Genomic DNA, 14,092 nt, shown 5'->3' with positions numbered 1-14,092 from the left:
AGGGAGATCCGCATCCCGTGGGCTCAGGCCCTGGTTTATCTACTAAAGGAACCTGTCGAGTCCGACAGTTTTCTGCTAACCAAATGTTGTCTATACAAAATCTTTTCAGTTTTGTATCGATGTGATTTTAAACTTTCCTACCGACAGGGTTTGTAACTGTAGAACTGATATTTCAGGACTATGTAGCTGATGTCTGTGGGGTGTGTGCACAATCGCTGCACGCACCCACACACACATACACAAGCACGTGTGTGCGTGTATATATACAAATTTAGTTACCCAGTGAGGTCTCTTTCCATGTTCTCTATGTGGTAGAAGCAGACTGCAGTTACCTAATCTAGTTCTTTCTCTGTTTTGGGGACTCTTAGACCAGTTTTTAATTTTTTCCTTGTTTTGAAAGGAATGATGTTTTTTAAAGCTGGGGTTGGAGCTAGGGGGAAGGGATTGGGGCATGACAAACAAAAAAAAAAAAAAACACAAAACACAACCTTCTTAGTAATTTTTAAAAAAAGGAATACTCTACTACATGAGCAGTTACCACTAGGGCTAACTGGGCAGGCTCTGCATTGTCAAAGATAAATTTAGGGCGAGGATGCGTTACACTAGCAGCATTATCTTGCTTGTAAAACAATGAGATGCATTTAAAGCAAAAATGGTATTTGCATATCTTTTTAAATGTCATTTTTAAAAATAAATAAATCACCAGCTAGGATTTGACACAGGCCACTTAGAACTTATCCCTGATACTGGCATAACCAATCCAGAAAGATTTGTTGTTGTATTTGTTTTGTTTTTCCTTTTTTTAATATTTAAAAAAAAAATGTTACTTTTCTGTATGATGTGCATGCAAATTTACCGTAACTTTTTCTTAAAACTTTTTAGTGCCATTTCTAGTATATTCCTGTAAATGTCAGTTACTGGAAAAAAAAAAAAAAAAAGTCAATGTAAGTAGTTTAGCTTGTTTATTGCAAATTGCTGGCCTCAAACACAACAGAATTTTTAAAAAAAGTTAGAAAGTAATCTTTGATGTTACTGGTAATGGACCCTGGTCCTGGGGCATTTGTTTTGTTTTCATAATAAAAAGAAAAATTGTTTTGTGTGTGCAGTTTTATACTATATTTTCCCCTCTCCTCTTCTTTTCCTCAGTTTCCCTTTCAGGTGTGGCAGCTCAGCTGAAAACCAGTGGGGCTTTGACCTACCAATTGGTAGAGTAGCATTGCCACCAAACAAACGTAAAAATACTAAGGATCCTAGTGCCGTGAAATAATTTGGGAGTTATTTTGCAAGCCCAGCTGTTTGCACGGATGGTGTGCTGCACTCCTGGGGGCAAACTGCCTGCAGAGCAGAGGGCAAGTCTGGGGTGCTGCCAGCTTGGCCTGGGGGGCTCTGAATCACATCTCAGTACCTGCCATATGCTAAATACACCTTTTTTGTTTGTTTGTTTGTTTGTTTTTTTTTGGTTTTTTTTTTTTTGTGAGGGTTTTGGGCTGCTTTAATGCAGGGGGGCAGCCAAGGAAGGACGTTTTCCCCTCCTAGAAAAACCTATCATCTGAAGGGGCCTTACCTTGTGAGAACTGCACCTGATAAAGGTAAGTTGAGCTGAATACAAGGAGGTTGAAAATCTCACCCAAGTTTAATGCTATTTTCCAGCCACCGAGACCTTAAAAAAACAGGGAATTTCTCACCAGCTGCGGCTGCTGGCCCCGCAGGTCAGTGAGCCCAGGGCAAGCAGGACATAGGAGATGTAGTTGGGAAATGGGGGTCCTACAGTGGCTGACTGCATTCACAGCACAGTCCTGACATTGCTGTATGGTGGCCAAAAGCTATTTTGGTTACTGAAGGTTATTTTTTTTTCTGTTAGCTTTCTCAGATGGATGCCTGGTGGTTTATTTATACAGTAGGGGTTACAACAGCCAGGTTCCTGCAGGGTTAATCTTTCTCTAACCTTGTTCCTGCTCGCTGGGTTTAAAAGCTGTGATCTGGAAGGTTTCAGCAAACCTCTTTTGCTTAGCCCATGGAAAAGTGTGGTTTTTTTTTCAACCTAGACTTTAAAATTCTCCTGCGAGGCTGCTGCCTCCACAAGTGATCTTTTCCAGCAGTGCTGTGACTTCAGGGGGGCCCCACCAGTACCTGAGGTAACCCCCCGCTGAGGGACACGCAGAAGAAAAACGCACGCCTGCACACAACGATGCGTTTAAATAATTTTAATGCACTTAACCAAAGAGGCTAAAACAGCATTTTAAACCAGTGCATTAACACTACCCACCTGCCTTACAGAAATGCTCGCTTCGCAGCAGCCACCCCACAAACCTGCTGTGACTAATGAGGACACAGCTACGGAAACTGCACTCACACTCACGGGCACGAGAGGGAAGAACAAGTCACACTTCTCCTACTGTCCTGTCTGCCCTCAGTCCTGGAAGAACTTATGCACACACTTAAGCTTTTATTCCTGAACAGTTTTAACGCTTTAAGCTGAATTTTGGTTTACCAGCCACATAAACAAAAAGGGACTGATTATACCCAAAATAAATCATCTTTCTTACTGAAATTAAAAAAATAAATGTGGTTTTTCTATAAGAAAAGTAAAGAAAATGAACAGCTGGCTTTGGGGATGTGCTGTTGTTCTCCCTCGTTCCTTAAACTCCCAGGATTAGGGCGCTCCCCTGGGCTGCTGGAAAAGTCCTGAGCCCACTTCTGCCTTACCAGGTTGCTTCTGTGCTTCCCAGGGGAGCCCTGGGGCCAGGCTCCTGCCCATTTTTTTTTTTTTTTTTTTTTAGTGCTCACCTGTCTGGAGCCCTGGGTGTGCCTCGTGTCCCAGGCAGTGCCCTGCCTTAACCAGCCCACTCCGTACAGTGGTTCTGCTGCCCTGCCAGCAGCTTTCTGAGTCCAGTTAGTGTTGTGAATCCTGCTGGATGCTTCTTCCCCAGCTGAAAAACCATACACTGAAAATATTTCTCAGCTAGAGCTCGTCCTGCCAAGACCAAGAGGACTCTTTGAGCGTGCAGAGCGATGCCTACGGCTGGGAAGCACCGAGGTCCATCTCAGCAGGTTTGGTTTTATGAGCACACACAAGGTACCAAACATTAACACATGCATAAATAGTTACGTTAAAAAAATGAGCTGCCCACGTTTTGCAGTGAATATAGTGATCAGGGCTGAGTACACCAAACCTCTCTGATCTCACAGTAACACAGGTACGTTCTGCTCAACACATCAACTTCAGCAAACCTCAGTGTTTGTGCATTTAATGCGCATGGGAGAGGTGGAGAAAATTCTTTGCTATATTAAAAAAAAATAAAGTGCTTGAGAAATGCTTAAAGGGAGAGGTTTTAGATAAATATGATAGCGGTACTGACTGTGCCTAATTTTAGGCAGGTAAATAATCCACCTTGAAGTCAACATCAAATACTGATTTGCTGGAAGTTGAGCCCATGTCCAAGCACTGCTGGGTTGAGCACACAGAGCTCAGCCCGATGTTACACTTCAATGCTGAACCCTGGGAACACAATTAGCAGCCCTGGAAGTGGTTCTGCTTTGTCTTTAAGAAAGGTTTAGGTGCTTGCTGGGTTGGGTTCTCAGCTTGACCTTGTCGTGAGGAAGTTAGGGACTCAGCTCCAACAGCAACAACCTGAGAGCAGGACCCATTGCTGAGAAGTATAACTGTAGTATTTTTGTCTCCTAAAACCCTTCAGTTGGTTGAAACAAATGCTGCCAGACACAATGTATGTGTACCAAATCTACTAAAGCAAGAGATGTTATCCAACCTGAATTAGAAATCATTTCAAGCTCCTGCATGCATTAAAACCTACGTGCAAAGCAGACCTCAGTAGGCTGGAGATGTGTGTGTTTACAGCAGCTTTCTTCCTGTTGCTCTCTTAGGCCCATCCCTCCCTCTCAGGTGGTTCACCCGGCAATGCATTCCTGGAGCATTAGCTGGGGCCTGTGCAAGCTTTAATGGGGCTGGGGATCTTGCTGCAGGAAGGGACTCGGCTGCACTGGCTCCAGAAGTCCTGTCTGTAATTTATTTCTGTAATGCCAAAGTGAAAGGGCACTTTGCTTTTCAGAGGATGGAGCTGCAGTGGACCTTTCCTGTTAAGTATTTTGAAGGCTCAGATAAAAATCTCAACACATTTTTTCCCTCTTCCCCTTTCATTTAACTTCATGACCTGGTTCTAAGAGACCACTTCCAGGGAAGTAATTAAAGGCAGACAGGGCAAGCAGAGCAAGTACTGGCTGTGTGTGTTAGCAGATAATCTTCCTAAAATCTTAATCTCAGCGGAAACCAATCTAGACTCGCCTATCTCCCACCAGCGTTCGCAGAGCTTTGGCAATGCCTAAGGACTAGCAAGGTAAAGTGCCTGCTGGGGCCAGTTCCCAAATGGCAGCGGGTGTTGTTCATGGTACACAAGCCACTTAAAGCAACACATGGTCCAGCACGGACCCTGCTGATGACGCTAGGCGGCGAACACAGGCTCATCAGTTCCTGAGCGAGGCTGGTTTTGTTATATACACTCAACGACATGCAAAATCAGATGCTACCAACAGCAAAAATTAACATAAACTTCCAGCAGCCTTCCTGACCGATCCCACACCCGGCCTTAGCCGCAGGTCTGGTGGCACGGTGCGAGCCCTCCACCTCCAGCTTGCTGCAACTCTGGTTTGTCTCCACATGCAGATTTCTGGTGCCCAGCCACCGGAATTACATGATAGCACAAAACTTGGACTGTCCCGTGTCCCTGGAGACATCCAGCTTGTTTTTGTCCCGCACCAGGATGGCTTCGTTGCCGTACTGCGAGTACCACATGCTGCGGCTCCGGCTCAGGTACGTGTTGGGCGGCGCTGACTCCAGTTTCTGCTGCTGCTGCTGCCAGATGAGCAGCGAGGTGTCCCTGTAGCGCAGCCGGGCATAGCCCTCGGACAAGGCTTTTTCGGGCAGGGGCACCCTCCCGTTCATCACCTTGTCAGTCATCTGCTCAAGGGCACCTTCAAAGGCGAGATCTTCCTCCCGGCAGCTCCGAAATACACCCCGCTGGGGCGGTGCAGACCGACGGCAGCTTGGTGCTCAGGGGAGAACATCCCCAGGGGCACAGCTCCTGGGGGCTGCGAGCTGTACGCCTGGTACCAGCGCCCCTCAGAAGAGGGCACGGGGATGTGCGCACCCGAAAATCAGAGCGGGCAGCCTGGCCTTGCTTAGGGAACAAACCAGGGCTTTTCCAGAAGCTCATCCAGCGGTGGTGTTGGTGCCCGTTTCATCTTGAAGAGGGGCCGGGCGCACGAAGCTGGGAGTGATGGGGCGAACGGCTCCGGCTGAGGGTCACCTCTCCAAAGGATGGAGCCCCGAATTGTAGGGCACACCTAAGGGGCCACCAGCAGCATCCAGGCTCGTGCGTGACCTCGTGCGTGACCTCAGCACCCGTCCGTGACCTCAGCACCCCTGCGTGACCTCACGCCGACGCCAGCCCGGCGCTCCCCCAGTCCCTTCTTGATGGATAGCGCCCAACACAACCCAAGGCGCTGCCTCCACGTCTCCGCACCCCTCCTGGGCCACCCATCACCTCCCGACAGCACCGCTCCGAGGGGCTTCAACCTGGAGGGGGGGGGACACACAGCGAGGGTCACAGCAAGGCCTGGCACCGCCCCCCCTTATCCCCTCCCTCCACCCTTTTCCCACCCTTCCACGGGTTTCCCACCCCCACCCCCTGCCCCCCTTTAGGGTGCCCCCCACCCTTGGGCGCTCCCTGCCCCCCCCGGCCCCACCGTGCCTGCGCTGCCCGGCCCGGCTCGGCTCGGCCCCGGCGCGGCTCCGCGGAGCGGCTGCGGAGGCGCCTCCCGAGCGCATCACGGCGGGGAGGAGCCGCAGCCAACGGCGGGGGGGAGAGGACGGGGCCGGGGCGGAGCCGGGGAGGACCGGGGGGGACTCGGGGGGGACCCGGTGCTCGCCTCCTGCCCGCCCCCAGCCGCTCCCGGTGCTGGCTTTGGGGCGAGCAGCGCCCCGACAGCAGCATCTTGGGGTTCCCCCGGCACGGAGCAAGAGAGCTGAGCGCAGGGAGATTATTATTATTTATTTATTTACTCGTTTGTTTACTTATTTGTTTGCTTATTTATTTTATTTATATGCTGGTGGAGGTAAATCTCAGCTGCCAAGCTTCTTAGCGCCCGCTAAGGCAGCGCCCTGGTGGGGTTTTTGCCCTGCTGGGCAGCTGAACGCAGCCCCAGCCGCTCTCACGCTCCCCGTCCTTAGAAGGGGGGGAGAGGAAAGTATGCTGGAAAGGGAAAAAACAACCCGTGGGGGGAGATGAGGGTAATTTAATAAAAGGGAAAAGGAGGAGGGAGAAACAAGCAGAGGCTGAGCGGAAGCACAGAGGGAGAGAAAAGGAATTCCTGCCTGCTTCCCGTCAAGGGGAGGAGGGAAGGGAGGAAGGACAACGGGAGGATGGACGCATGGACGTGGTCAGCACTGGAGATGTCCCGACTCCGCCTGATCCCCTCCCGCTAGCACAGCAGAGACAGGAGCCAGCCCAGGCCCCTCCCTGTGGAAGCTGCAGAGCAAAATGTGAAATCACTGAGTGGAACCAGATTTGCTTTTTGCTTTCCTGCTCCCCTTTGCCAGCCTGCAGGCACTCACCCCCATCGGCTGCTCTGGGTGTGCAGGGGTTCAGGAGCTCCACAGCAGCCTCGGGCTGTCCTGGCAGGGGTGCAGGGCTGCTAGCAGGAGGATAATCGCAATCCCTCTTCCAGGCCACGAGCTGTCTGGGCAGGTCGATCAGGTGCTTACAGCAGGCGGTGAGCCAGACAAAACTGCTGTCTGCACCGGTGAATATTTGTAGTTTGACAGCAGCACTTCAACCCTGATTATCCACGTGGGGTGTGCAGCCTGCATCTTCCTCCTCCCAGCCTGCACCAGCCGCAGCTGTGCGACCTGTCCCTCGCGAGGATCGAGCAAGAGCCACTGCTGAGCACTGTTGGCCGAGCTGTGCCTCTCTCAGCTTTCCTAAAATAGCTGGAGAAGGGAGCCCACAGGGTCTCATGGCACGATGTAAGCGGTGCCAGGCTGCACGGTGACTGCTGACAGCTCCTGCCTGGGCAGCCAGGCCCCAGCTGGGGATGGGTGTCCTGTGGGACAGGCTGGTGCACACGCAGCCTGATCCAGAAGGTGGCAATGGCAATCCATGGACACTCGGAAATGGGGATTTCGTGGAGGCACGGCCCTGGTATTTAAGGGAGATTTTCAGATGGATGCTCCTAAGAGGCAGCGTGGTGGCAGCTTCTCTGCGTGCTCCAGCTGGGGGCTCCTGCCGGCACCGAGTTACTGAGACCCGGGGGATGAAAAGCCATGAAGCCCCTTCTGTTACTACTTCTGTTTTAGTATTTTTCCAGCGTTCATCTCTCAGGCCTCTCACTTGAGAAAGCAACACGAGGATGGGCCACGAGCGCCGAGAGCAGCGCGCTGGGTGCCCAGCAGAGGGTGGTGTCAGCCTCTGCCAGCAGCTCCGCCGCTGCCCCAGGCTGTCCTGTCCGTCGTTCCCTGGCTGTCTGTCGTTCCCTGGCTGCCTGTCATTCCCTGGCTGTCTCTCGTTCCCTGCCTGTCTCTCATTCCCAGGCTGTCTGTCATTCCTTGGCTGTCCTTCATTCCCTAACTGTCATTCCCAGCAGTGCCAAGGGGCAGGAGAGGGGAGCACCAGCTCGAGCACAAAACCCACCCCGTGCTCCTTTTCATTTGTCCAATCCCCCTTTCAGCTTTAGGTTCACACTGGAAGCAGTTCCTAGATCCTCTTTGCTTGTCCCGTACTTCCCTGGTTCAGGACATTTGTATGATCTGCAGCTCGCAGCCCACAAGAGTGCGTGCTGGCTGCACACTCGTCGCCGAGCTTTGCCTTCCAGTTGTTTCCCCTCTCAGAAATCCCTGCTATCAGCTGTTTTTCCTGCTGCAGAGGTGGGTGAGAAGCGTCCTTGCTTCAGCACCTCCCACGCAGATGCTGGCTTTGCAGCTGCAGCGATCGGTCCTGAGTGTCCGAGGGCCAAGCAGGGGTTTTATTATGCAGTAAAAAAAGCCAGGCCATAGCAAGCAGCTTTAATTATACGCATATAATAAACTCCTCTGTAGCCCTCTACCTACAGACTTGATCTCACAGGGCAGACTAGGGCTCAGTGACCCAAAATTATCCCTGGCAGGACTCCACGCCTTTCAATGGCTGCGTGACTCCTGCCCACTGGGTGCTGCTGGAGCCCAGGCAGAGAGGCTTAATGGTGAACTTCAGGAATGAGAAAGTTATGGAGAGAAATCACCTCTGCAGGGTACGGGGAACTACAGATCAGCATGCTCCCCACTACACCCAGGGCAGGGCACAGCTCTGATTGCGAGGCCGGGGCACAGGGATGCTGCTCCCTCTCCGTTTATACTCGCACCCATCCTGCCCTGCCAGAGGTGCACCAGGCACTGCACACAGCCAGACCGGGGGCAGACCGAGCGCCAGCACATCAGGCTAAAAGAAGCACTTCCCGTGCTATTTGAAAAAAAAAAATAAAAAAAATAAAAAAATAAAAAAGCTTCGCCAAACTGTCCTTGGAATATCAAACAATTGTTTTTCATTCTTTACAGGGATCTTCCTTCCCATCCTGGAAGCGAAGGGTCATGCCAGCAGAGTTGCTCTTTCTTCTTTATCTCCACTTGGCTACATTTGGAAGAGATTAGCGTTGCATTTGTTTGACATCCAGGTTAATAGCTTCCCTTCGTCCCAGCCTCGGCTTCCGGTGTTGGCTATCTGGAAAGCCAGGACGAAAATTAATTGACAAACTCTTGGGAGAGGATCTCCAAAGAAAACTCAGACCAGATTTGAAAAGAGGCTGCTCTGAAGTGTGCTGATTTGGATGGGAGCCACCGAGGGAAAATTAGAGATTTTCAGGAGTTTGCTGCCAAGGAGTTAATGGCCAAGAGTTGAGGTTTGCAATAAATACGCTGGTAATTAATTATAGGAGTTGTCTTCGTGTTTGAAAGTCAAGGAACACGATCGCTTGTTTGGGTTAAACATCTCCCCTGCAGTATTTGCAGCCCAAACACGAGCCGGAGAGGGGGAGCGTGGAGCCAGACAAAGCAGCGGCTGCTCGGGGGAGGGCCGGGAGGATGCTGGGGGGGGGTCTTGGGGACCCCAAATGCGAACGGGGGCCGGGGGGGAGCGGAGCAGCGGGCGGCTGGGGGGGGTCCGCAGCAGGACGGGGAGCGGGGAGCTGCAGGAGGAGGGAGCGGGGGGGTGCAAAAAGAGAAAATAAAGGGGAAAATAAAAAAAAAATAAAAGGGAAGGAAAGGAGGCGTGCAGCGCTCCCGCAGACAAAGGGGCGGCGGGGGCGGGCCGGGAGCTCCTCCCGGCGGGGCGGGGGCTTCGGCCCGGGGTGGTGGTGGGGGGGGGGGGGGCAGCAAATTCCCACCCGCGACGGCAGCGGGGGCGTCCCCAGCGCCAGCTCCGCGGCTGTGCAGGTGGGGCCGGGGCAGGAGCAAAAGCAGGAGCAGCACCAGGAGCGAGAGCAGCTTCGGGAACAGAAGCAGCAGCTTCAGGAGGAGCAAAAGCAGGAGCAAAAGGAGCAAAAGCAGCAGCAGCAGCAGGAGCAAGTTTCCCCGGACTGGGGAGGGGGGACACGAAGTTGCGCGGGGGCGGCCCCTTTGTTCCCGGGCCGATGCGGCGCGCCTAGCCCCGGCGGTGGGGCCGCAGCGGGGGCAGGGGCAGCCCTCCGCCGGAAAACTCGGCGCCGTCCCCCTCCTCCCCTTCCTCCTCCTTCCTCCTTCCTCCTCCTCCTCCTCCTCCTCCTCCTCCTCCCCGCCGATGCTTCCCCGGGCGGCGAGCGGCGATGGAGCGGGGCGGTAGCGCGGCGGCGCGGTGCGGAGCAGCCCCTCGGGCAACCGCCCGCTGCCCCTGAGCAGGGAGGAGGAGGAGGAGGAGGAGGAGGAGGAGGAGGAGGAGGAGGAGGAAGGCTGCGGCCATGGAGGAGTGGAGGCAGTGCGGCCGCTGGCTCATCGACTGCAAAGTTTTGCCCCCCAACCACCGGGTGGTCTGGCCCTCGGCGGTGGTCTTCGACCTGGCGCAGGCGCTGCGGGACGGGGTGCTGCTGTGCCAGCTGCTCCACAACCTCTCCCCCGGCTCCATCGACCTCAAGGACATCAACTTCAGGCCCCAGATGTCCCAGGTATTCATTGGATTTTTATTTTTTATTTTTTTTGGGGGGGGGTGGTGGTATGCGTATAGGGCTCTTTGTGTTGTTCTTGCAAAACTTCGTGGGATGAGTGAGTGCGGGCGTGGATAGGTGTGTGTATGTGTGTGTGCGTGTGTGTGTGTAGAACTTTTTTTCTAGCCCCCCCTGCTGCCCTTAGCCCCCAACCCCCCTATTTTAGCTCCCAGCCCCGTACCCCCCCCCCCGCACCCCGAGGCTCAGCCCCAGCGCCGGGGCTCAGCGCTGGGAAGCCGGCAGCGGCTGCACGAGGGGGCTGGGGGGGGGGGGAGAAACCGCCCCGGGGAAAAAGGCAGGCTGTGTGTGCCCCCCCCCCCCCATATTTATAGCCCTCTCGAAACAAAAGCAGCCAGCACGGCCGGGATGAGGCTGGTGTGGTTACTTCCAGGGCTTTTCTCGAGGCTTATGTTTGGCTTTGATGCGCTGCAGGAGAGGCGCTCTGAACGCTGTCCTGGCAGGGTTGCTGGCCCGAAGGGCAAAAGTTTGCCCAAAAAGATCAAAAACAAGAAGAAAACACTCCCCAGGTGCTCTGCCAGCCTGCCCCGGACCTGGGGGCATGGTGCTGTGGGGCCGGGCTCAGCGCTCCCCACCACCAGGATTTGGGGTCGGGTGACCCTAAGGCTTTAGGGTTCCCTCCCTGGGCGTGTTTCCATCTGGGATTGTTTTAGTGGAAGGATGCTTGAACACCAAATCGGCTCTGGCCGGCTGGTTTGCAGCGCTCCGTGTTCCCGCGTGCTGAGCCACGCGGCATTTGCGTGGAAATCGGGAAATGAAAATCGATGAGAAACCAACAAAACCTGGCCGTGCGTCCCCGGCCCCGCAGCTGCCGTGCCCACGGGCAGCTGGGAAGCTGCTGTCCTGTTTGAACAGCTCAGAGCTTGGTAAAAAGGGAGGGGAAATTTCCTGGTCATGAGGGCATGTGAGAATCTGGGTGTCAAAGCATTCACAGATAAATAACGTAACGTTATCTGGAGTTCTGCTGTGCGAGCACGCTACCTACCCACAAGCGCCTTTCCCTGTGTTTTTTTTTTTTTTTTTTTTTTTTCTCAGAGTTTTGTTCAGGGTAACAGTGGGTTTGTGGCCCTTGTGGCTCCCCAGCCAGCAAAGCACAGCCACGTGCACTGGGGGAGCTGCTGTGGGTGAGGACAGCTCGCCTGCAGGGTGCTGGGCGCCAAACTGAGCTGTGTTTTGGGGCCCAAAGCGTGTTTTGCTGCATGCACAGGAGCAGCTGAGATGGAGACCTTGATCCCATGGCCAGCCAGGGTGGAAAACCCCAACCATGCGGGTGAAAGGGCAGCTCTGTTTGTGAGCACTCCTGCTGGCACGTGGACCTGCTGGTGATGGGGAAACAGCGTGCACCGAGGGCTCTTCCCGGGGTGGAACAGTGCTGCGGGGCTTCCTCTGGGCTCGCCAGGCTGTAAACCCATCAAACCGCCTTCTGCTGATGTTACCGACCGTAAATCATCTCGCTGGAGCTGCACTTGTGCAGGGACTGGCACATCAGAGTCCTACAACTGAACTTCAGTTTAATATTTGCCCCGTGGGGAAATAGGCAGGGTTTTAAGGATGGGGAGCTGCCCTAGACTGCAGCCCCTGTGTCAGGAGCCTTGTGCTGCTGAGGCAGGTGCTGCTTGTTGGAGGTGAGGGTTTACAGCCCAGCTGTTGCTGAAATTGCTTTCTGCTGCACCACCAGCTGCCTTGCAGGCTTTAGGAAGAGCGTGAAGTGAGCTCGGGGGGTCGGATGGCTTTGGGCAGCCCGTTTGTGGTCAGGCAAGCAGAGCAGTGGAGAAGTGGCTGCTACAGCGAGGTTCAGCTCGTACTGATCCACCTAGACCCCAGCCTTCACGTGTGCTCTTAGGCACTCGATGTTTCTCTCCCAGTTCCTGAAGCTGGGAAGCTGTGAATTCTCCCCCAGGGCAGCTAAAGGCAGAGCATCTCGCTGCTCTTTGCCCTGTGTTTGCAGCCCTGGGGGGGGGACAGGAGGGTGCTGAGCCCTGCCCAGGGGTTGGGCTCAGTGTCCCCCAACCCCTCGGTGTCCCCCTGCAGCCACCAGCACGGGGTTGGGTTTCTCTGGGCTGAATCTCAAAAAAAAAAAAAAAAAAAGGCCGGAGCTGATTTTTGTCAAACAGCTGCGATGTGTTCAGACACAGGGGCTGGCATGTGCAAGACAGAGTGTGCCTTGAAACTTCAGAGGTTGTTTTTGATTATGAAGGCGCATTTTGCCTGACTGGCTGGGCTGGCTAACCAGCTGTTTGCCTGGCTGCAGAAGAGATTTTTTTATTTTTATTTTTTTTAATTCACTGGAAATGCCAGGGGACAAGACACTTGTGCTAGACTCAAAACGCCCAGCGATGTTCTGTCCTCCACCTTTCCGAGTGAATTAAATGGGGTTGTGCAGGTGTGTAATGAGAAACAGCTTTCTGCGGGAGGCGAGCATCGCTTCAAAGGCCAGAGGTGAAATCTCATCTCTGCAAAGAATTGCTCCAAGACCCAGACGCTGTCGTGTGTTTTCTATTCTTCCCCACTCCGCACTGATTTGTAGGGCTCTTATTTTCACTCTCAGCCATCAAAGGTGGTGCGGTCGCAGCGTGGCTCTGGCTGTGCAGCACGGCGAGGCCGGCAAGGAGCAGGCTGCAGGGGTTTGCTTCCCTTCTGTGGGGTTGCCCTGGTGTCCCCTTCCTCCTGAAGCCTTGCTGTACGTGTGCACCATGCTGCTGTGGTGCTCAGGCTGGGGCACAGCAGTGCTTTTCTCCTTGATGCTAGGCTACGTTCGTTTAACTCGTTGATTTAGCTCCTTGGGTTTAATGAATAACTCCAGCAGGCTGTGACCTCGGGTTTGCTTTTTGCTTGATTCCAGAGGCAGGAGATGTTGTCTCAGCAGGGCAGGATGAGTGCTGCCAGCCCAAAGTTGTTGAACCTTCACTGGGATGGGCAGAAAGAGCAGTGCTAAAACCCAGCTCTGTTTGGAGAGCCGGTGGGTGTGAGGCCACTTCTGATGAGCCTGGAGTAAAACTTCATTTCTGCTAATTGCTTTTGCCGTGGAGGCTGTTTGTGGCGAGGCGGGGAGCGGGCTGGTGTGCTTGCCCTCGGTACTTATTGATCGGTATGTCTGTTCCTGTGATCGGGTTCGGGGGTAATTTGACCTGCCTTCTCAGCCAGCTGGAAGCGATGCGAGGCCTCGCATTCACAAAGGAGAACAGATGTAGCACCCCTCAAACGCTCAGTACCCATCCCTATGTTCCCAGAGCCCTGCTCCTCTCCCCCTTCCCCTCTGGGATACCTCTGGCACCCCGAGGTTCAGCTGTGCTCGCGTCCCATGAACAGGGTGGGGAGCTCCGAGCTGCAGATCCCCATCAATAATCGGCTCTGAATCATCATTTTGTTAAGTCTCTGGTCAAATACAAATTAAATGCCTCTTCACTTGCATTCAGCAGGGCTTTTTATTGCACGTTTGGGCGAGGCTGCTTTTGTTTTCCTCGGATAAAATTGATCCTCCCTAGGAGGGCCAAGGACACTGGTGGGGAAGGCCTGCTGCAGGCTGCTCCGGGCAGGTGGGGGCATGGGCAGAGAGACCCTGCCAGGGCTGGACCAGCTCCTCCAGATATCTTTGCAGCTCAAACCAGCTTCCTTGGCTGTCTGAGCACCTTGTGGCAATGCTACCAGCTGTGATGCTGACACCCCGACGTGTATTTAGGCTGGTGGAAGTTCATACTTCAACCAAAGCAGCTGTACCCTTCTAGGGTCTGATCATGCACCTTGCTGTAAGGTGAAGGCTCTCCTTAGTATGCTGCATTTGCCCTTCGTTTGAGGATGTCCTGGACACTTAAATATCTCCCAGATACTTGAAATCAAGCAACCCTATATATTTGAT

At 53.7% G+C, this 14,092-nt stretch overlaps 2 protein-coding genes across 6 annotated transcripts in view; one reads left to right on the top strand and one right to left on the bottom strand.

Moving 5' to 3' along the window:
* Positions 1-1,102: 1,102 nt before the first annotated feature.
* Positions 1,103-5,781, bottom strand: BRD3OS (BRD3 opposite strand). Its single transcript, XM_032200215.1, has 2 exons — positions 5,761-5,781; positions 1,103-5,590 (listed from the first exon to the last, which is right to left on the bottom strand). Exon 2 carries the CDS (start codon positions 4,970-4,972, stop codon positions 4,703-4,705), a length of 270 nt encoding a protein of 89 aa, XP_032056106.1. The 5' UTR covers positions 4,973-5,590; positions 5,761-5,781; the 3' UTR covers positions 1,103-4,702.
* A 4,163-nt stretch (positions 5,782-9,944) lies between these two features.
* The window catches only part of VAV2 (vav guanine nucleotide exchange factor 2), a 120,593-nt gene continuing 116,445 nt past the window's right edge, over positions 9,945-14,092 (top strand). For all 5 annotated transcript variants that reach the window (XM_032200268.1, XM_032200266.1, XM_032200267.1 and 2 more), the window contains exon 1: positions 9,945-10,179. In XM_032200268.1, the coding sequence (XP_032056159.1) occupies positions 9,976-10,179 (204 nt within the window). In that variant the 5' untranslated portion in view covers positions 9,945-9,975. The remainder of the gene's footprint in view (positions 10,180-14,092) is intronic.

The sequence above is a fragment of the Aythya fuligula genome, chromosome 19, assembly GCF_009819795.1.
Source record: "Aythya fuligula isolate bAytFul2 chromosome 19, bAytFul2.pri, whole genome shotgun sequence".
Taxonomy (NCBI): Eukaryota; Metazoa; Chordata; class Aves; order Anseriformes; family Anatidae; genus Aythya; species Aythya fuligula.
The sequence above is the reverse complement of the archived record's forward strand: the minus strand, read 5'-3'. Positions and strand labels throughout refer to the sequence as shown.

Coding starts and splice junctions, on each gene's coding strand:
- BRD3OS (XM_032200215.1), bottom strand. CDS start 4,972: ATGACTGACAAGGTGATGAACGGGAGGGTGCCCCTGCCCGAAAAAGCC.